This window comes from Pristis pectinata, chromosome 3 (assembly GCF_009764475.1).
Source record: "Pristis pectinata isolate sPriPec2 chromosome 3, sPriPec2.1.pri, whole genome shotgun sequence".
Taxonomy (NCBI): Eukaryota; Metazoa; Chordata; class Chondrichthyes; order Rhinopristiformes; family Pristidae; genus Pristis; species Pristis pectinata.
In genome coordinates, this window is record NC_067407.1 from 101,724,707 (window position 1) to 101,742,087 (window position 17,381).

Sequence of the window (17,381 nt, forward strand, 5' to 3'; positions counted from 1 at the left end):
GAGATGACGATAATCCTGGAAACTATAAATCGATGAGTCAGTAGTAGGGAAGCAATTGGAGAGATTCTTAGGGATAGGATTTATGAGTATTTGGAAAACGATGGCTTAATTAGAGACAGTCAGCATAGCTTTGTGTGAGGAAAGTCATGTCTTACTAACTAACTATGAAGGTAGAGCCATGCATGTTGTCTACATGGATTTTAGTAAGGCTGTTGACAGGGTCCCTCATGGTAGGCTCATCCAGAAGATTAAGATGCATGAGATCCATGGTGAATTGGCCATTTGGATTTGGTATTATTTGCCCGTAGAAGACAGAGGGTAGTGGTTGATGGGACTTATTCTGGCTGGGGATCTATGACTAGTGGTGTTCCGCAGTGGTCCGTACTGGGACCTCTGCTGTTTGTGATATACATAAATGACCTGGATGAAGACATGTAAATGAGTCCGATTGGCTCTCCCTGCAATAAGTATTGCGTACCACTGATACAAGACGTACAGTGGCATGCGAAAGTTTGGGCACCCCGGTCAAAATTTCTGTTACTGTGAATAGTTAATTGAGTAGAAGATGAACTGATCTCCAAAAATCATAAAGTTAAAGATGAAACATTCTTTTCAACACTTTAAGCAAGATTAGTGTATTATTTTTGTTTTGTACAATTAGTGAAAAAAGGAAAGGAGCACCCAGATAACTTTTACCAAGGTCTCAGACCTTCATTGGCTTGTTAGGGCTATGGCTCGTTCATAGTAATCGTTAGGAAAGGCCAGGTGATGCAAATTTCAAAGCTTTATAAATACCCTGACTCCTCAAACCTTGTCCCAACAATCAACAGCCATGGGCTCCTCTAAGCAGCTGCCTAGCACACTGAAAATTAAAATAAAGATGCCCACAAAGCAGGAGAAGGCTATAAGAAGATAGCAAAGCGTTTTCAGGTAGCCGTTTCCTCAGTTCGTAATGTAATTAAGAAATGGCAGTTAACAGGAACGGTGGAGGTCAAGTTGAGGTCTGGAAGACCAAGAAAACTTTCCAAGAGAACTGCTCGTAGGATTGCTAGAAAGGCAAATCAAAACCCCCATTTGACTGCAAAAGACCTTCATGAAGATCTAGCAGACTCTGGAGTGGTGGTGCATTGTTCTACTGTGCAGTCACACCTGCACAAATATGACCTTCATGGAAGAGTCATCAGAAGAAAACCTTTCCTGCATCTCACCACAAAATTCAGTGTCAGAAGTTTGCAAAAGAACATCTAAACAAGCCTGATGCTTTTTGGAAATAAGTCCTGTGGACTGATGAAGTTAAAATAGAACTTTTTGGCCGCAATCAGCAAAGGTATGTTTGGAGAAAAAAGGGTGCAGAATTTCATGAAAAGGACACCTCTCCAACTGTTAAGCACGGGGGTGGATCGATCGTGCTATGGGCTTGTGGTGCAGCCAGTGGCACAGGGAATATTTCACTGGTAGAGGGAAGAATGAATTCAATTAAATACCAGTAAATTCTGGAAGCAAACATCACAATGTCTGTTTAAAAAACAAAGCTGAAGACGATGGCTTCTACAACAGGATAATGATCCTAAACACCTCAAAATCCACAATGGACTACCTCAAGAGGCACAAGCTGAAGGTTTTGCCATGGCCCTCACTGTCCCCCGACCTAAACATCATCGAAAATCTGTGGATAGACCTCCAAAGAGCAGTGCATGCAAGACGGCCCAAGAATCTCATAGAACTAGAAGCCTTTTGCAAGGAAGAATGGGCAAAAATTCCCCAAACAAGAATTGAAAAGACTCTTAGTTGGCTACAGAAAGTGTTTACAAGCTGTGATACTTGCCAAAGGGGGTGTTAGTAAGTACTGACCATGCAGGGTGCCCAAACTTTTGCTTTGGGCCCTTTTCCTTTTTTGTTATTTTGAAACTGTAAAAGATGGAAATAAAAAAGTAATCTTGCTTAAAATATTAAAGAAATGTGTCAACTCTAACTTTATGCCTTTTGGAAATCAGGTCATCTTTTACTCGCTTAGCTAGTCACAGTAACAGAAATTTTGACCAGGGGTGCCCAACCTTTTGCATGTCACTGTATGTGAATAAATAGTGTTGGTAAATATCTCTGGTAAGTTTCTAATTTTGTAATGGGCTTGAAGTGCTTCCTGTTCTCCATCACTTAATGTTCCCATGAATACAACAACATTTATAAGCAATTATAGTCATGAAAAATAGCACATCAACTAGCCTTGTTTTCTATTCTCTTTCACTTCCAAGTAAATTTGCCAATTTTACAAAAATAGTATGGATTTGTATGATCTTTTCACTTTCAAAATATGGTTCAAATCAGAAATAATTACAGTACAATAGATGGCTTTTTGGACTTTTTGTGTCTATGCTGTTCAAAAATGGGTGAATCCCCTTCCCAACACTTAGTTTATGTAGGCTCTGGCTCTTCAAGTAGTCATCTAAGTACCTAAGTGTGGTAAGGAGTTCTGCCTCTACTCCTCTTTAAGGCAGTGAGTCTTTGGCTCCCATTACTCACTGAGTAAATAATGGTTACCTCAACTGCCTTTTCATCTTTTTTAAGTACTTACTTTAATATATGTCCCTCTGCTAGTTCCTCGGTTGAGGAAGATGGGTAATTCCTGTTCACTCATGTCAAGGCCTCTGAAAATTTGATGCACTTCAATCAATTGTCCCCTCTATTTTTTTGTTCAAAGAAAACAACTCCAGCCTAGTTAGTCTCCTCATAACTATACTTCTTCAGGCCTGGCAACAAGATGGTGCACCAAGTGAATATGTGTAGGTAGATGGAGAGAGAGAGAGAGACAGCACTGAAACTGGCTCTTTGGCCCACCAAGTCCTTGCTAATCATCAAGCCATGTGAGTTTCCTCCGGGCAAAGAGAGAATGTGCAATCTCCACACAGGCAGCATTGGTGGACACGATCGAATCCAGGTCACTGGAGCTGTGAGGCAACTGCTTTACTAGTTGTGCCACTGTGCTATTATTTGACCTATTGGAGGATGGACATGGGCTGTCATTTCATGAAACCTAGGTATATCCAAAGTTGGAAACCCTATTTGCATTGTCTGTAGCAGTACAGGAAGATTGCTCATGGCATCTTTGAGAACTTGCATAGCTTATCATGTAGTTGATAAAATATCCTTTAAGTAAAATTCATGGAGGGAAATGGACTTTTGACATTTCAGGTTGAGACCCTTCATCTGGAATGAAAGGTAGAGGGGAGATGGCCAGTATAAAGAGTTGAGGGGAAGAAGTGGAGCAAGAGCTGGTAAACAAACCAGGTGAGGGGGGTGATAGGCAGATAGAGGAAGGAAGAGTGAAAATAGTGACAAAGATGGGAGGTGATAGGTGGAGGCAACAAGGGGCTGTAGATGATGGAATCTAATGGGGAAAGGAAAAAAACATAGAACCAAGTAAAGGAGGTGGGTGGGCAGATGGTAACAGTAAGGGGAGGAGCCCCAGTGGGAGGAGTGTGTGGGTTCTGAGCCCCAGTGGGAGGAGTGTGTGGGCATTGGACAGATGGAATGGGTGGAGGAGGGGAAAGAAACAAGGTTGGGGGGGGGCATTGTAGGAGGAGCTGGGAGGATCAGGAGGAGAGAGAAAGGGGACAGAAGAGGAACACATTACTTGAAATTGGAGAAAACTATGTTCATGCCATTGGGTTGTAGACTGCCCAGGGGGAATACGAGGTGCTGTTCCTTTAGTTTACATTTAGCCTCACTCTGGTAGTGGAGGAGTCCAAGAACAGACAGGTCATTGTGAGAATAGGAGGTGAATTAAGATGGCTCACAACCAGGATTTCCAGATAGTCATGGCAGACATAGCACAGGTGTTTGGCAAAGCAGTTGCTTAGTCTGTGCTTGGTCTCGCCAATGTAGAGGAGGCCGTGTCGAGAACACCAAATGCAATAGCAAGGCTGGAGGAGGTGCCTGTGAAGGGCTGTTTAGGGTCCTGGATGGTGGTGAGGGAGGAGATGCAAGGATAGGTGTTATACTTCCTTCAGCTGCAGGGGGAAGTACCTAGGGAGGGGGAAGGATGAGTGAAATGGACTCTCAGAGTGGTCCATGCAGAAAGAGATGGGGAGGGGAAGATGTGGCCAATAGGGATCACATCGTAGCTGGTGAAAATGTCAGATAAACAGGTTGGTGTGGGGCTGGGAATGAGCACACTGACCTGTCTGTCACAGATCTGATGGACGCAACACCAACTTGTCTGTCTGACGTGTACCCTATATCTTTCTGTCCAGATGAAGGGTCTCAACTCGAATCATTGACTATTTCCCTCCACAGCTTCTGCGTGACCCATTGAGTTCTTCCAGCAGTTTGTGTTTTGCTCCAGATTCCAGCATCTGCAGTCTCTCATGTCTCATAATAAAATTCATGTTCTCTTTAAATGTTTCATTCTGTTTAGTGGAAACCATTCATTTCATTATACTTTTGTAAAGCTCAAAACTATTGCCATGGATCTGGGCTTTCCCTATTCTCTGTTTCAAGTATTTATCATATTTTTCCATTTAAAGATTAGTTTCTTTTGTAGAAAGAATTTCTACTGACCTCCTAATTCTTTGCTGGCACCTTTTAGATTGATGTTTCCTCATCTCTAGTTTCCCAAATTATGCACCCTATCAAAACGTTTAAATCGGGAAGCAGCTCAAAATTCATGACTAGTTTGTTAAATGTATGGAAGTGGAACCTAATCATTAAAATTGATCAAGCCTTGGCCTAAATCTATTGGGCAGCATTTGGGTTGCATTGCCTCATTGATAGCCCTTTAGTTGCCTCCAGTATTTCAAATCTTTTGTGTCAATATATCCCAATTCAGGATTATTTGTAAAGCCATACTCTTAATGGCTTTGGTATCTGTTCAATGTTGAGGAGCCAAGAACTACATACAGTATTCTAACTCGGATCTTCCTTTTTTGTTACAGCCCAAAACCTGTGTGTTTTCCTTCCCCATCATGTTTTTCAATTGGCTAACAATAAAGTGGCCTAAATAGAGGAGTACATTATAGTAGGAATGGAGCCAGCGAGTGGTTACAATGGAGAAGTTACATTTCCTGCATAACTTCCAGTCTTGGTGCACATGTTTTATTTTGTGTATGAGGTTGAGGCTGTACCAGACATAGGTGAGATCTTGTAGCATAAAATTGAATCAGAGTTTAATATTTTAATTTTGGTTTGAATGGGCTGCTACTCTGTTCAATAAACATCTGATCTGATTTCAGCAAAGGTCCTCCTAAGTAAGAAATAGTTAGCTTTCAGTTAATCCAGGAGAAGCACTGTTACTGTAGACACACTGGAATGGCCTCTTCCTCAAAACTTCACTAACTGCCCCACAACTTAATTGTGCCCCCTGCAACTTAATTGTGCCAGTGCCCTTCCCTCAGTGCCAGAGGGCTATCTCCATCCCACCTAAACTTGCTCTCTTACCTACTAGCCATCACCTGGTTTCTGCACAGGAGCTGACTGGTAGAATGCAAATTGAATCTAGGAGTTAAAATGTTTCAAGCCTATAATTAATCCTGCAGGATATATTTTGCATTTGTTCTTTCAGCTGACTCAATTTCAAATTTATTATTTCCAGATAATTCCATTCACTGAATAGTTCAAAATCTATTCTGGAAAAGCCATGAAGGAGACTGGTTAAGTTCTTTAAAATAAAAAGCTACAGAAGTGCACAGCACAATTTTGGTGCATGAAAGTAGGGGGCTGGGTCCTCTGATATTGAAAATGGTGCAATGGCACCATTTCTTTGATGTTAAACAAAATTTCAATCTGACTTTTCTACTTCATTGTATCTGTGGATCTTATGTATCATACATTTCTTTTCTTGCAGCTGTTTCTAAACCTCAGAAGATGGCATTTTAGCTGACTATTATAGGCTTTGTTATTTTGCTTGTTGAATGATGCTGGCAACCTGATGTTAAATGAACAATGGCTATTCCATCAGATTGAAACTGTTGGAAGAGGAATGAGTAGGGAGAAGCTCATACAATTAGTGATATCAGACAGGGAGATTATGGGGTGAAAGATGTTTGTTGAATGATGATGGGTATATAATTTGCTGCTTAAAAAAAACACAAGCTGGAACTAGTGAGAGGTTGAGGCATTATTTATACGCTTTTATCTTCCTGCACAACAATGGTAAAATTGAAGCAGAAATTCAGAATATTTTTTCCATATGCTTAAAAGTGACAAAAATGAAATTCTGAATATTTAATACATTTTTATATATGATGGTATTTTATTGCCCTTGGAAACCTAGCCTGAAGTAACCAATTATTTACTGTTGGTCTCCTCTTAGGTCTTAATATAGATATTAGGTATTTATTAGTCACATTTACATCAAAACACAGTGAAATAAATTTTTTGCATTGAGAATGTGCTGGGGGCAGCCCGCATGTGTCGCCACTCTTCTGGCACCAGCATAGCATGCCCACAGATCTTAACCTGTACGCCTTTGGAATAAACATAGAAAAACTACAGCACAATTCAGGCCCTTCGGCCCACAAAGCTGTGCCGAACATGTCCCTACCCTAGAAATTACTAGGCTTACCCATAGCCCTCTATTTTACTCAGCTCCATGTACCTATCTAACAGTCTCTTGAAAGACTCTATCGTATCAGCCTCCACCACCGTTTCTGGCAGCCCATTCCACGCACTCACCACTCTGAGTTTAAAAAAAAACTTACCTCTGACATCTCCTCTATACCTCCTCCCCAGGTGTCCTCTTGTGGCCACCAATTCAGCCCTGGGGAAAAGCCTCTGACTATCTACCCTATCAATACCTCTCATCTTATGCACCTCTATCAGGTCCCCCCTCATCCTCCGTCTCTCCAAGGAGAAAAGGCCGAGTTCCCTCAACCTGCTTTCATAAGGCACGCTCCGCATTCCAGGCAGCATCCTTGTAAATTTCCTCTGCACCCTATAAAAACTTCCATAAAAACTGATGACTTTCTATTAACTTGTCAAACTGACGAACTTGCATGTTGAAGGTTAGAAATTGAATATGAATGGATTATTTGTTGATGAGGATCTTTTCACAGGGCTAAAAATATACTTCCACAAGGGGGTCAACGGAGATTAATAGGAATAGATTGTCATTTCCCTCAGCCAACATAATGCTTGTTGGGGATCCAGATTTAGAACATAATATCACCACTTTCCAAATATCACATGCTATCCCAAAATGTTTCTCAGCAATCATGGTGTGGTTAACCTAAATTGACAAATATCTGTTATTTACTGAGTGCGTATCAGTTAGGAGATATATTTTAGTTAAATTTTATTGTGGATGGTTTATCATTTGTAGTGTTAATAGATTTCAGACATTATTGGTAAGAAGTTTTTGTTTATTATAGAGACCAAGAACATGCACATTGTTGTTAAGCTCTCAAAAAATTGTGCTATCTTGTAGGGCCAATAAGGGACTTGAGGTATAAGCATAAAAGATAACAACTAGCTATTTGAACACTTTGTACAAGACCATTGCCTTAATTGGGAACTTTTACTCATTAACAGTTATTTGCTATTGAACAATTAATGCTGAAATGTGAACCATTAGTGCACCATTCTAAATTTGTAACTATCCATAAATAACTTACCCATGTGTGTTCAGAACTTAGTACGAATCAGGACATGTTGGAACGTGCTAGGTTTAAGAGCCATGATGGATTTTCCAATTCAAATTTTATGAAATAATTTAATGGAGGGAATTAATACGAGGGAGGTGGTTGGCTGGTTACTTGTGAGCACATCAAGTAAATATATAATGAAACTGGTATTAAATATGTCCTCAAGCTTGAATAGTAAACTACACAGATTTATGGACAATTTAAATACCCCTCCTTTCTTTGCTGGAGGTTGTGATACAAATGGTGAAGAATGGCATCTTTCACCAATGTTCATTTCAATTTGTCTTCAGCAAAAACTCTACCATGTATCATGAGGCCTAAAGATGGCCATCAGAAATGCTGAGAAAGTGTCTGTATTTGTGTGTGCGCTTGCGTTTGTAAATAGGCTTTGTGGAATTTTTAAGTTTTATTTGATGTACATTGGCAGTGTCATTTCATTAAACAATTAGTTGCTCATACAAATTTATGATCAAATTTGTAATATATTCAGATGGCTCTCCAACCACTGTTAAAGCATAGCTGTAAGTTATAGATAATGAGAATATACTTTCACAGTAAAACAAATTTTTTTTGAAATCTCAACAAAGTAAGTTATCGTTTATCTGAAATAAATTTCACATAAAACATTGTACGAAAAACAGGCATAGGATGGAGGCCTCTTGACCACTAAAGTTTGTCCCAGCATTCAGTATGATCATAGCAGATCTACCCCAGACCTCATCTCTCTTCTGGGCCAGTTCCACACATTTTTCATTGCAGCACTGGTTTGTTTACATTATAACTAATTTGGTAGTAATTAAAGCTGACATTAATAACTGATGTTAGCTTTCTTGATGGCTATATGTGCATAGATACACATTTGAAGTTTTGTCCCTGTTGTAGAGAGATGCTGGGCCCAATCTGAGCACAGAGATTTTCACCAAAAGAGTAACAATATGAAAGATTGGATAAAAAGGTAAAAGATATCCAGAAAACTGGGAAACTTTTTCATTCAAAAAGTGATGAGAATGGCTCTGGTTCAATGTCTCATCCAAAAGTAATTAAGCTACTACAATATTTTATGTTGGACTTTATAATATTTTTTAATATTCCTTCAAGTTTCTCCACTGCAGCTTAATTGACGCCATAATTTTCAGCTGAGATTTTTCCTTGGGTTCAGTCCACATTACTCTGATCAGTCAAGTAACATGGTTGGCAGCGAACATGTTTTAAAATGCCACATGAATAGTGCAGTTTGGTGATTTTTTTCCAATCAGTTGGCATTGGTTTCTATAAAATCTGTACCATGTTTTTCCAGTTGTATGTCACTTAATAGTTATATTCATCAGAGCACACCATTCCTTGCAGTTTAATAGTGGAACGTGTATTTTTACTTGCGGTCACGTTTCCAGACAGACTATTATGTCTGAACATTGTTTTTAGATTTGAAGTTAGAGTACCTTTTTAGGCAGGAAAAAGACAAGCCCTATTCGTTTCAAAGAAATTCGTTGAAAAGTTGCATTAAAGTATCTGTATTTTTTTGCAATTTAATTAGAATGGTAATCTTTATGGTTGTCTTCAGTTTGAATGCTCCACTGTGCCGAATATTTTTGTTACAATTTCTCAATCGAGTTCTCCATATTTGCTGTTTAGAAAATCAACTGGTTTTTGAACATTGGGGGGAGAAAAGAATGCAAAACATTACTCGGGATTCCTGAGAGTTTTGTTTTCATTGCATTTCAGTTTACTTACTGTGTATATTGATTAACATCTATTGAAATCTACAGGAGACACTTCAGCAGCTAATTATGATGTCTCTTCCAAATGTCCTTGTCCTGGGCCGGACCCCTCTCTCAGGTGAGTTACTCAATTAAACATTTGTGTAACAATGATTTTACTTGAAATTGATTCTTTGAAACAGTAAATTTTACCTTTCTAAATGATACTTTATACTATTAGATTTCTGGTGAGCAAACAGCATTTCAGCAAATTTAGTAAATACGTGCAACAGGTTACAGAAATGATTACAATCAATTCTTTATTTGAATTAACAGTTCCACTCAAATTAACTCTGTCAAACATGTTAAATCTGGCTGAACTAATAATACTCTTCCAGTTCAATACTCCGGTTTATTTCCCCTATGAAGTGCAAGTTCTGGTGTGCTTTCAAGCTAGTTACAGATTTGCAGAGCATAACTGAAACTTCAGTGAATTCCTATGGCATAAAGGTAAATCAGACTTACCAAATTTGTTTCTGCATGAAGGGTGTTAAGGTGGTTAAGTCCTCAGGCCTAATGGGATCTATCCCTTGTTACTGAGAGGCAAGGCAGAAGATTGCAGGGGCTTTGATGAAGATCTTCGTATCCTCTGTAGCCATGGGTTAGGTCTCGGAGGACTGGAGGATAGCTTTTGATTGAAAGGGAGAGGAGGATAATCCAGGGAATTGTACACCAGTGAGCCTCACATCAGTGGTGGGGAAGCTATTGGAGAGGATTCTTAGGGATATGATTTGCGCACATTTGGAAAAGCATGGGCTAATTAGGGGCAGTCAGCACAGCTTTGTGTGGGACAGGTCATGTTTTACAAACTTGGTGGACTTTTTTTGAGGAGATGACAAAAGTAATTGAGAGTAAAGCAGTGGATCTTGTCAACATCCACTCCAGTGAGGTATTTATTAACAAGGTCCCTCATGGTAGGCTGATCCAATAGCTCAAGATGCATGGGATCCATGGTGACTTGGTAGATTGGATTCGGAATTGGCTTGCCCATAGAAGACAGAGGATAGTGGTGGATGAGTGTTATTCTGGCTGGAAATCTGTGACCAGTAGTGTTCTGCAGGGATCAGTGCTGGGACCTCTGTTTGAAATATACAGTATATTGTGGCAGCTAGCTACACACCATGAAGTGAAGACACAGAGTCACTGGTTTCAAAATCAGAGGTCGAATGCAGACCCAGGGCGCGGTTCACCTTTAATAGCTGAAACTTCCAGCGCTGACATCACGCGTGGGTCACCCGACCTTCCTGCACGTGGGCTTTCCCAGCCCAACGCTGGGGAAGGAGGAGGGCCCTGCACCATCTTGGATCGGGACCTCCGACGATGTCGGGAGCCGGTTCGATGCTGGTGCAGTGAGTTGCTACATAACCTCACCCCTCACTTCCCCCCCCCCCCCCCCCCCGAACCGGCAATACCGTCGCGAAAACCAGAATTAAATAATCTATGGCTTGGTGGCCTCCCCTGCGCCGCGCTTGCTGTACCTGAGTCTAAATGAGCCGGCTTCAGCCAGTCAACCGTAAACACCTCCTCGCACCCCCCAATGTCCAGCACAAATGTAGACCCATTGTTCCTGATGACCTGGAATGGCCCTTCATACAGCCGTTGCAGCGGTGATCGGTGCGCGCCCCTCCTGACGAAGACAAACTTACAGTCTTGGAGGAAAGTCGGCATACGGGTCGGGACCTGTCCGTGTAGCAAGGTGGGAATCGGGGCCAGGTTTCCAAGCCGCTCGCGCAGCCGGTCGAGTGCCGCGGCAGGTCCTTCCTCTGGCCCCCGAGGGGCTGGTAGGAAATCGCCAGGGACGACTAAGGGCGTTCCGTAGACCATCTCCGCAGGCGAGGCATGCAGGTCCTCTTTTGGCACGGTGCGTATCCCCAGCAGGACCCAGGGGAGTTGGTCTACCCAGTTGGGCCCCTTAAGGCGGGCCATGAGTGCCGACTTCAGGTGGCGATGGAACCTCTCCACCAGCCCATTGGATTGCGGGTGATAGGCGGTGGTGAGGTGGATCCGGGAACCCCACAAGTCGGCGACGGCAGACCACAGGCCGGAGGTAAATTGAGCTCCCCTGTCTGAAGTGATATGTGCCGGGACACTGAAATGGGCCACCCAAGCTGACAAAAGGGCCCGTGCGCAGGACTGGGCGAAGGTGTCTGCGAGGGGAATGGCTTCAGGCCAGCGGGTAAAACGGTCGACAATCGTGAGGAGGTACCGCGCTCCTCGGGAGACTGGAAGGGGGCCAACCAGGTCGACATGGATATGGTTGAACCTCCGGCAGGTAGGCTGAAAATCTTGCAGGGGGGCCTTGATGTGCTGCTGTACTTTCGAGGTCTGGCAGTGAGTGCAGGACCGGGCCCATTCGGAAACCTGTTTACGCAGGCCGTGCCAGACGAACTTGTCTGACACCATCCAGACAGTAGTCCAGATGGATGGGTGTGTAAGGCCGTGGGTGGCATCAAACACCCGTCTGCGCCAGGCAGCTGGGATGATGGGGTGGGGTCTACCCGTGGAGATATCGCAGGGTGAGCTCACCGGGGCCTACCAGAAGGTCTTGCAGTTGCAGGCCCGAGACTGCAGTGCGATAGCTGGGCATCTCCATGTCCGTTCGCTGTGCCTCCGCTAAGGTGCCGAAATACACCCCCTGAGACAAAATCTGGATGGTGAGCCGTGACAGTGCATCCGCGACCACGTTCTCTTTCCCCGACAGATGGCAGACGTCAGTGGTGAACTCAGAGATGTACGACAAGCGCCACTGTTGCCGTGCTGACCAGGGATCTGAGACCTTGTTGAAGGCGAAGGTCAATGGCTTGTGGTCGGTAAAAGCAGTAAACGGCCCGCCCTCCAAGAAGTATCGGAAGTGTCTGATGGCCAGGTACAACGCCAACAGCTCGTGGTCAAAGGCGCTATATTTGAGCTCTGGTGGTCGGAGGTGCCTGCTGAAGAACGCCAGCAGTTGCCAACGCCCTTCGATAAGTTATCCTAGCATGCCTCCGACCGCTGTGCTGGAGATGTTGACTGTGAGGGCAGTCGGGACACCTGTGCGCGGATGCACCAACGTGACTGCGTCCGCCAAGGCCTGCTTGCTTTTGACAAACGCGGTGTGAGCCTCTTCTGACCAAACAATGTCCTTGCTTCCGCCTGATAGGAGAGCAAACAACGGGCGCATGATGCGGGCCACGGATGGTATGAACCAGTGATAAAAGTTTACCATACCAAAGAATTCCTGCAGGCCCTTGGAGGTGGGTCTGGCGAAATGGCGGATGGCGTCGACCTTCGCAGGCAGGGGCGTGGCGCCGTGTTTGTCGATCCGATGGCCCAGGAAATCGATCGTCTCCAGCCCGAATTAGCATTTGGCTGGGTTGACGGTCAGGCCGAAATCCCTCAGGCGAGAAAAGAGTTGGCGGAGGTGCGTGAAACGTTCCTGGCGGCTGTTGCTGGTGATCAAGATGTCATTGAGGTATATGAAGGCGAAGTCAAGGTCGTGCCTGACCGCGTCCATCAGTCGTTGGAAGGACTGAGCAGCATTCTTGAGTCCAAAGGGCATCCGGACGAATTCAAAGAGGCCGAAAGGTGTGATCAGCGCCGTCTTCGGAATGTCGTCCGGATGCACCGGGATCTGGTGATACCCGCGGACGAGGTCGACCTTGAGGGAAAAAATGGACCGCCCACGTAGGTTGGCAGCAAAGTCCTGAATGTGCGGCACGGGGTACCGGTCCGGGGTAGTAATGTCGTTGAGGCGTCAGTAATCGCCACAGGGCCGCCAGCCTCCGGCTGCCTTGGGGACCATGTGTGGCGGAGAGGACCATGTGTAGCGGAGAGGCCCATGGGCTGTCCAACCTGCAGATGATCCCCAGCTCCTCCATTTTTTTTGAATTCCTCCTTTGCAAGGCGGAGCTTGTCTGGGGGTAGCCGCCAGGCGCGGGCGTGGAGTGGAGGGCCCTGGGTGGGGATGTGATGCTGGACCCCGTGCTTGGGCAAGGTGGTGGAGAACTGGGGTGTTAGTACGGACGGGAACTCTGCCAGGACCCTGGCGAACTCGTTGGTTGACGTGGTGACGGAGTCGAGGTGTGGAGCCAGCAGCTTGGCCTCACCCAGCGAGAACGTTTGGAAGGTCCTGGCATGTACCAAACGCTTACCCCACAGGTCAACCAGCAGACTGTTGGCACGAAGGAAGTCTGCCCCAAGGAGTGGTTGCGTGACAGCGGCCAGGATGAACCTCCAAGTAAAGTTGCAGGTGCCGAACTGGAGGTGTACCAACCGGGTGCCAAAGGTCCGAATGGCGCTGCCATTGGCGGCTCTGAGGGCGGGTCCTGGTGTGCAGTTGCGAGTCTCGCGGCCGTTGGGAGGCACGACGCTGACTTCGGCTCCAGTGTCCACTAGGAACCGACGTCTGGAACGCCTGTCCCACAGATGCAAGAGGCTATCCAGGTGGCCAGCCGCCATAGCCGTCAGCGGCGGCTGGTTCTGGCGTTTCCCGGAAACCTGCATGGTGGCCGGCTTGCTGGGTACGTGGCGTGGCAACGCACTCGACGGACGCCCCACTCTCCTTTTTCACCCGCCAAAGGACATCCGCCCGGGCGGCCACCTTCCGGGGTTCGCTGAAATCGGCATCCGCCAGGAGCAGGTGGATGTCGTCGGGTAACTGCTCCGGGAAGATCTGCTCAAACAACAGGCAGGGTTTATGCCCGTCTGCCAGGGCCAACATCTCATTCATGAGCGCAGAGGGGGGTCTGTCGCCCAACCCATCGCGGTGGAGTAGGCGGGAGGCTCATTCACGTCAGGAAAGGCCGTAAGTCTTGAAGGAGAGTCTTGAACTTATCATACTTCTCGTCTGGGGGCGCCTGGATGAAATCCTCAACCTGGGTGGCGGTGTCTTGGTCGAGGGCGCCCACCATGTAATAGTACTTGGTGTCGTCCCTGGTGATGTGGCGAACCTGGAACTGGGCCTCGGCCTGGTCGAACCAGACACTGGGCCAGAGGGTCCAGAAGGTGGGCAGTTTAAGGGCTACTGTCTGTACCTCTTGCTGTGCAGACATCGTAGGTCCAAAAACGTTTGGGCCCGTCAGGGTCACCAATGTGGCGGCTAGCTACACACCACGAAATGAAGACAGAGTCGCTGGTTTCAAAATCAGAGGTCGAATGCAGACCCGGGGTGCGGTGGGCCTTTAATAGCTGAAACTTCCCGCGCTGACGTCACGCGTGGGTCATCTGACCTTCCCGCATGCGGGCTTTCCCAGCCCAATGCTGGGGAAGGAGGAGGGCCCCGCCCCATCTTGGATCGGGGCCTCCGACAATGTCGCGATGTCGGGAGCCGGTTCGATGCCGGTGCGGTGAGTCGCTACAATATATTACTTGGACGAAAATGTAAAGGGGTTGGTTATTAACTTTGCAGACGACACAAAGATTGGTGGAGATGCGGACAGTGAAGAAGGTTGTCAAGTGATGTAGCAAGATGTAAATCACTTATAGATACCTGCGCAGAGATGATAGACGGAGTTTAATCCAAACAAGTGTGAGGTGTTAAATTTTGGAAGGTCATACGTAAGGGGAAATATTACAGTTAATGGCAGGACCCTTAACAGCATTGATGGAGGGTTGCCCCATTACAGGAAGGATGTGGAGGCTTTGGAAATGGTGCAGAAGAGGCTATTAACTATAAGAAGAGGTTGGACAAACTTGGATTGTTTTCTTTGCAGCATCGGAGGCTAAGGGGAGACCTGATAGAAGTTTATAAGATTATAAGGGACATAGATGGGTTAGACAGTCAGAATCTTTTACCTGGGTAGAAATATTAAATACAAGAGGGCAAAGCTTTAAGGTGATGGGGAAAGTTTAAAGGAAATGTGCAAGGCAATTTTTTTTACACAGTAAGTGGTAGGTGCCTGGAACGTTCAGGCAGGGGTGATGGTGGCGTTTAAGAGGCTTTTAGATAGACACATGAATATACAGGGAATGGAGGGATATGAATCATGTGTAGGCAGAAGGGATTTGTTTAATTTGGCATCATGTCTGGCATTGACATGGGCTGAAGGGCCTGTTCCTGTGCTGCACTTTTCTATTACTGTGTTAAAATCTATGGATTAGAAATTTGTGTCATCAACATAACGTTGCATTATGAAGGTTTACAACAAAACAGTAATGCCAAATTCCAACTAGTTGTTGGAATATGTAAAACTTTTTCAAAAGGTATTATTTTTGACTGCACGAGTCCATCATTGTTTTCTAAATATAGGACTTTAAAGCTTTCTTTATATTGTTATGTAATATTGTCCATATAGATAAGTTATTTAGTTTTCAGCTTGCATTTTGTGTAGTAATTTATTTTTAGGGAGGTATATACTTGCGATATTCTTGTTAATCATTACTGCATTGTATTCCACAATTAGGAGCATAGTAGTTGGAATGGACAATTCTCCAAAGGTGTGCTCTGCAGTTCAGTTAAATTTCGACTTATCCGTGTCTCATCTATAAAGATAGATCTATCTTCATTGCCTTATAAAACATACCACTCTGTTTTCAAAGCACCAATGCTATCAGCATTCATAGCCTTTTAAGAGGGTTCCAGATTTTTAATATCCTTTGTGAAATTATCCCTTATTCTGGTGAATCTACACTGAATCCATCTAAACATCATGCATTCTACTGAGGTGTGGTGCAGAAAATTGAACACAGTAGAAAAGCTTCAGTCTGACCAAGACTTTATACAAGTGAAACATTGCAGCCCCCATGCAAACTAGCTATCCTGAAGTAAAGGCCATTAGAGTCAAAGTGAAAGTTGCCTATTTTCCATGTGCTAAAGCAAAGGTGTTGTGCTCGTGTGTGAACCCTACAATGAATAATTGCACAATGAATATATTCAAAGGAAATAACATATCTTTACAGAGAAAGGATTTTGTAAAAAGGCAAGAATGAGGGAGATTTGTGTTTTATGTTTGTATGTTGTCAGCCATGTCCTCGATGTTAACTGGATATCCATGGACATTGTCGATGTTGTACAACTTGTTCCTTGCACAATATGGTTCTATGAAGGGGAGGAGAAACAAAGTGATATATTCTTGGAAGTCATCATCCAGGCTTTTGTTTGATCATCGCACCACTGGAAGATTGGCCTTCAAATATCCCATTTGACCCCTTTAGTTCTCTTGAGTGGTATTGAGCATGAAATCACCCTTTGTGTTTTCTCCAAGGAGAGAAATAAGGTAATCTTTGACTGCCAAGAATTCTGGAGCAATTTTCACACCCCTTGAGATAAGCATTCTCTTTAAAACAAAAAGCTTCACCTTATCCAGGTTATGAATATAACCTTGTTTGTTGATTATTTTTTGGCTCTTTTGGGAAGGGTTTTTTTTTTTGTGCCATTTTATCTGTACTTGCTTTCTCTGCTATGAGATGAATGTTAATCAGGTTTGCATGTTTCTTGTTATATTCTTTAAGCCTTGTTCATCAGCAACCAAGAATAGTCACAGAAAGAACCCCTGCCAGCAACTTCACAAGCTCCATCACCACCATCTTTGAACACCAACCATTATCATGTTACCCATTAGCAGGTATTCCTTGATTATCATGGATCATCATGCTGAAGTCCAACTGCAAAAAAAGTTAGCCCTTTTTCTCCCTCTACAAGTGCTGCCTTACCTGCTGAGTGTTTTCAGCTTTTATATTTTTCCCTTTTCAAATTGATTGTTTGCCTTTCTCCCACTTCATAAATGTCACTAGAGGCCTTTGCATAAATCCCATTAGACTCTTTAATTTTTTCCCATTCTTGATTCTATCCATTCAGTATCCATTGACTGCTTACCTACCATTATACCCTCTCACATCATTTGGTGATTTTAACAGTGAAATCAAGCCAGTGTACAATTTTTTTTCTTGCTGTAGACTTTAACTTTGTTCTGATTAATTCTCAGTTGAAATGGCCTCTAGGCCTTGTTTCAGAAATGGCTGCCTCATCATATTTTCAGGTTGATTGTACCTGAATTTGATTCTTGTTGTC

At 44.2% G+C, this 17,381-nt stretch overlaps 1 protein-coding gene across 7 annotated transcripts in view; it reads left to right on the forward strand.

Moving 5' to 3' along the window:
* Nucleotides 1-17,381, forward strand: part of LOC127568157 (girdin-like) — a 138,196-nt gene that overhangs the window by 17,514 nt on the left and 103,301 nt on the right. For all 7 annotated transcript variants that reach the window (XM_052011575.1, XM_052011579.1, XM_052011576.1 and 4 more), the window contains exon 4: nt 9,404-9,473. In XM_052011575.1, the coding sequence (XP_051867535.1) occupies nt 9,404-9,473 (70 nt within the window). The remainder of the gene's footprint in view (nt 1-9,403; nt 9,474-17,381) is intronic.